This window comes from Microtus ochrogaster, chromosome 16, assembly GCF_000317375.1.
Source record: "Microtus ochrogaster isolate Prairie Vole_2 chromosome 16, MicOch1.0, whole genome shotgun sequence".
Classification (NCBI taxonomy): Eukaryota; Metazoa; Chordata; class Mammalia; order Rodentia; family Cricetidae; genus Microtus; species Microtus ochrogaster.
The window spans coordinates 2264825-2268901 of record NC_022018.1 but is presented as its reverse complement, the minus strand read 5'-3'; the positions used below and the strand labels follow the sequence as shown (position 1 = coordinate 2268901).

Genomic DNA, 4077 nt, shown 5'->3' with positions numbered 1-4077 from the left:
CAAGTGTCTGCACACAGCCCATGTCCCGCACAGAGCAAGCTGCTTCTTCCCTCTTTCCATGCTTGTGCCTTAGGGTAAAGGTCACTCAGTGAGTGGAGTGCTTACTGGACAGCTCAGGCTGTAATACTAACACACTGTAAATGTAAACATCAACTTACAGAAAGAAAGGGCACCAAAAAATTACATCTTTATAAAAACAGTTAGATGGTATTAGTTGAGTCGCAGAGGCATTTTTATGTGTCTCAACAATTAAGTTTATATGGAGTTGACATTTGATGAAGACATAATTATCATGCAGCCCCAGGTTTTATCTGGAGTAAAATACTATATGGTCTAGTACAGATCTGGCATTCACACTTGACAGCAGAAATTAAGCTTTTTATTAGGACACAAAACCTTAATACCAACAACTATAAAAGCTATGAAAATTACAATATTATTTAGTAATATAGGTTTTAATTACATAGTGTAGAACTACCAATAATGTATTAGCATAATTTCTTATAATGTCTCTTAAATACCACTAAACTTTATAAACATCTATACACTCAGTTAGGTTAGAGATTCAAGGCTTTTCCTGCCTTACATGATCTGTCATACATGCCTTCATTATCTGTATCAAGGATTGCCCACACCCCCAGATATCAGGCATATTCATGTTCAGCTGTCAGATACAAAATGCAGGTTAAGCTCACCGAATACTTTAGAGTATACTGAGTGCCATTCACTGTATTTTTACAAATTAAAGATATATACATTGATATAATGAGTTTCACATTTATGGATATTGTAAATTAGTCACTTGGTTATAGGCCTCTCTTACTTTTAAAAGATATACAGTATGCATTTTATGTTAGAAATATTGGTGGAGATAGAGGTGTGGCTAACCATGTCGCTCTCAGGCTTTCTCTTACACGTGTGACAAGTTAATGAGGAACCAAGAAAAGTAAATATATAATCAAATGCTTTCAAAAACAAAAAGTGCAGTCTAGGGCTTTGGCTTAGTGACCGATGGCTTATATGGTACTGGGGAGCTGGAGAGGCTGTGTTTAACCCTCAGCAAGGCAAAGTAAAAAGACCCTGTGTTGGGTGGATGGCACATACTTGCAATTCTAGCATTGGGGAGGTGGAGGCAGGAGGGTGGGGAGAGTTCCTATAAGCTGAGCTACACAGTGAATTCAGAACAGCCTGGGCTACATACTGAGACCCTGATTCCAAAATAGAACATGAAAATAAAAGAAAGGAACAAAGTATTATAGTCTGGGTTATTTGAAAACTCATAGAAGTTCTGTCCAAATGGAAGAATGAATTCTCACACTCACTTCCATCTAAATATTTAACAGATCATTCACAACTGACTACAAGAGTCACTGATTAAAAAGAACTAGTAGTCAGGGTAACTTTAAGATCTTACATGTTAAGTCTCACAAACGCTGAGTATAAACTATTATTCCCAGAGGGCGGGCAGGAATGTGGCTTAGCATCCACTAAGGTGTTATTGTTTACCAAACACTGTGTTGAGAGTGTTCCAAATCCTCCAATCACTGTTACAGCAGTGTTTATATTGTGTTCATCTATTCAAGGATAGCACTCAAGGAACCAGCCCCAAATGGCAGAGAGGGCAAGCAAGGCTTAAGAATTACACGTAGACTTGTTCTGCAGTGTGATAACCATGAGACACTGGAGAAAGTGCCCATGGACCTCAGTGCAGAGGCCAGGAACACTCAGATTATCCATGTATTCATAAGCTTCTTGTTTCCATGGATCAAGGAGGAGCTGGTGACGTGAGTCGTTGCCCTGCACACATAACCTCTTACAACCCTCTCGTAACCGAGACCCTCTGCTGTGGCTACAACATCTGTGCCAGCACAGCATGTGCGGAGCTCATGACTGTATCATGATCATAAAGCACAAAGATATTCATGACCTAGTGCAAGATAACACGCCTTTACCATCGCACTAAGTTCAAGCTATCGTTTTCAATATGGCTTGTACTGGATATTTTTTATGACGGCATCAAATTCCATAAATATTACCTGTTTACACTTTGTCTTCAGTTTATGGTTTCAATTATAAACTTTATCTAGGAATCACAGTGCACCTTGTCTCCATTACAGAAAACACGGAAGCACTGCCCTGCATACCAGCCTGAGAGGCTTTAATGAAGCCCTGCTATGATGGCATCAGCTGAAGTCCCCTGTTTTCTGTGGGTTTTTTTTTTTTGTTTTGTTTTACACAATGAGTTGAATAGAGGTCACTGTAGTAGGCCTAGCAAAAAAAAAATAATGTATTTCTAAGACTTATTTCTAAGACTAAAAATGCAGCTCATTGGTAGAGTGCTAAAATAGTGTGCCCAGTCCTCACTGCTGAAAACAAAACACACACGGGGGGAGGGGGGGGAGTCGGAGTAATTGAATGTTTTTTGTTTTTGTTTTTGTTTTTTTTTTTTTTGGTTTTTCGAGACAGGGTTTCTCTGTGGCTTTGGAGCCTGTCCTGGAACTAGCTCTGTAGACCAGGCTGACCTCGAACTCACAGAGATCCGCCTGCCTCTGCCTCCCGAGTGCTGGGATTAAAGGCGTGCGCCACCATCGCCCGGCTTAATTGAATGTTTTGAAGGAGACCCTAAAGCTACAGTTTTTAGATTTTCAAATAAACTCTAAAGTCTATTCAATATCTTCAGGTTATGTTTTTAAATAATTTCAGTTAATTAAGCCATATTAAGCCATGAAATGTTCTTCAATGTACATGTGATAAAATTCTCATTCTTAAGCTAGCTCACAGTTCCCACCACTTAAAAAGGCTTTATTGAGGGGTTATTTCTAGCAAAACGTGGGACAGACATGACTAAAATCGAAGACTAAGGTTTCTAGAAGCCCAGAAGAGGCAATTCGGAAGAATATGACTTGGCTTCAATGTAGCACCATTTAGATATATTTAGGGTCTGGAAGTGGTTAATTCTATATGGTGCAAGAGCTTATGCCTGGAAAGACTTTACAATCAAGAGGGCTGACTCTTAACATTGGCTGCTTAAAACGGAGAGGTTTCAAAGGCTGAGAAAGGCCTGAGCTTGGTTAAATGATTGAAGTAGATATAGGAGATAGTCACTAGGATGTTTTTACAAAGGCCCAGTACTGGCGTGATCGTCCCCAGGGTAACGATTAAGCTGAGTCTAAGGAAAATAAAGGGAAAATCCTGCAGCAGGACCCCCAGGAAGCCGAGAAGAGGGTTCTTAGGTGTGAAGACCATTCGAAGGAGAGATATAAAACTGAATATGTAGACCGGGTACACCCAGCCCGATTTGTACACCGGTGGGAGCCCAGCCACACGCATCATTTCTATAGTGTCAGACCATGTGAGGAAGCTTCTCAGAAACAGCTCGGCCCGGACATCTCTGTGAGACATCGTCCTCCGGAATCCAGAGTCAAAGTAGGGCTCTATGGGCCCCGCCAGTGCACCCGTGTTGTTGTGAGGCAGGGACATCATGGTAGGCTTGGCTGTCTGGGCAGGTGCAGGATTCTCATTACCGCGTCCCACCTGTTCTGCCACGGTTTTTATCTGCTGCAAAGATGTTATATAGATGTTTGTGTCTTCATAACCTGGAAAACATTAATTAATTTGCATTTTAAGTACCTCTTTACTCTAAAAATGTTTGATTTACTTGTTACTAGACGGAGTTTGATGGCAACCCTATAATCCCAGTATGGGAAGGAGGACATGGAGGTTGGAGGATGGCAAAATGTAGGCTAATCTAGGGTACATAGCAAGACCCTGTCTCAAAAAAAGACAATGTAGCAGATAGATAGGTGGTAAAGGATGGATAGAAGACAGACAGCTAAGGCAATATTGATCAGTTAATAAAATCCCTTGTCAGGCAACATTGATGACCTCCTAAGTTCAATGCCCAGAATTGACTACCGAAAGTTCTCTGTCCTCCGAATGCCCATCTTGGCAAAAGCATGCCTGCACAGCAGAGATGATTTGTCCCATTCCTTCAGAGGATCCAAGGAACCTGAGTTTGGTTCCCAGTACCCATGTCTGGTGGTTCACCATATCAGCACCTGCATCTCAAGGGAGCCT

At 41.2% G+C, this 4077-nt stretch overlaps 1 protein-coding gene across 1 annotated transcript in view; it reads right to left on the bottom strand.

Moving 5' to 3' along the window:
* Positions 1 to 3027: 3027 nt before the first annotated feature.
* Tmem236 (transmembrane protein 236) overlaps positions 3028 to 4077 on the bottom strand; it is a 42328-nt gene continuing 41278 nt past the window's right edge. The window contains exon 4 of the mRNA XM_005354639.1: positions 3028 to 3596. Within this exon, the coding sequence (XP_005354696.1) occupies positions 3028 to 3596 (569 nt within the window). The remainder of the gene's footprint in view (positions 3597 to 4077) is intronic.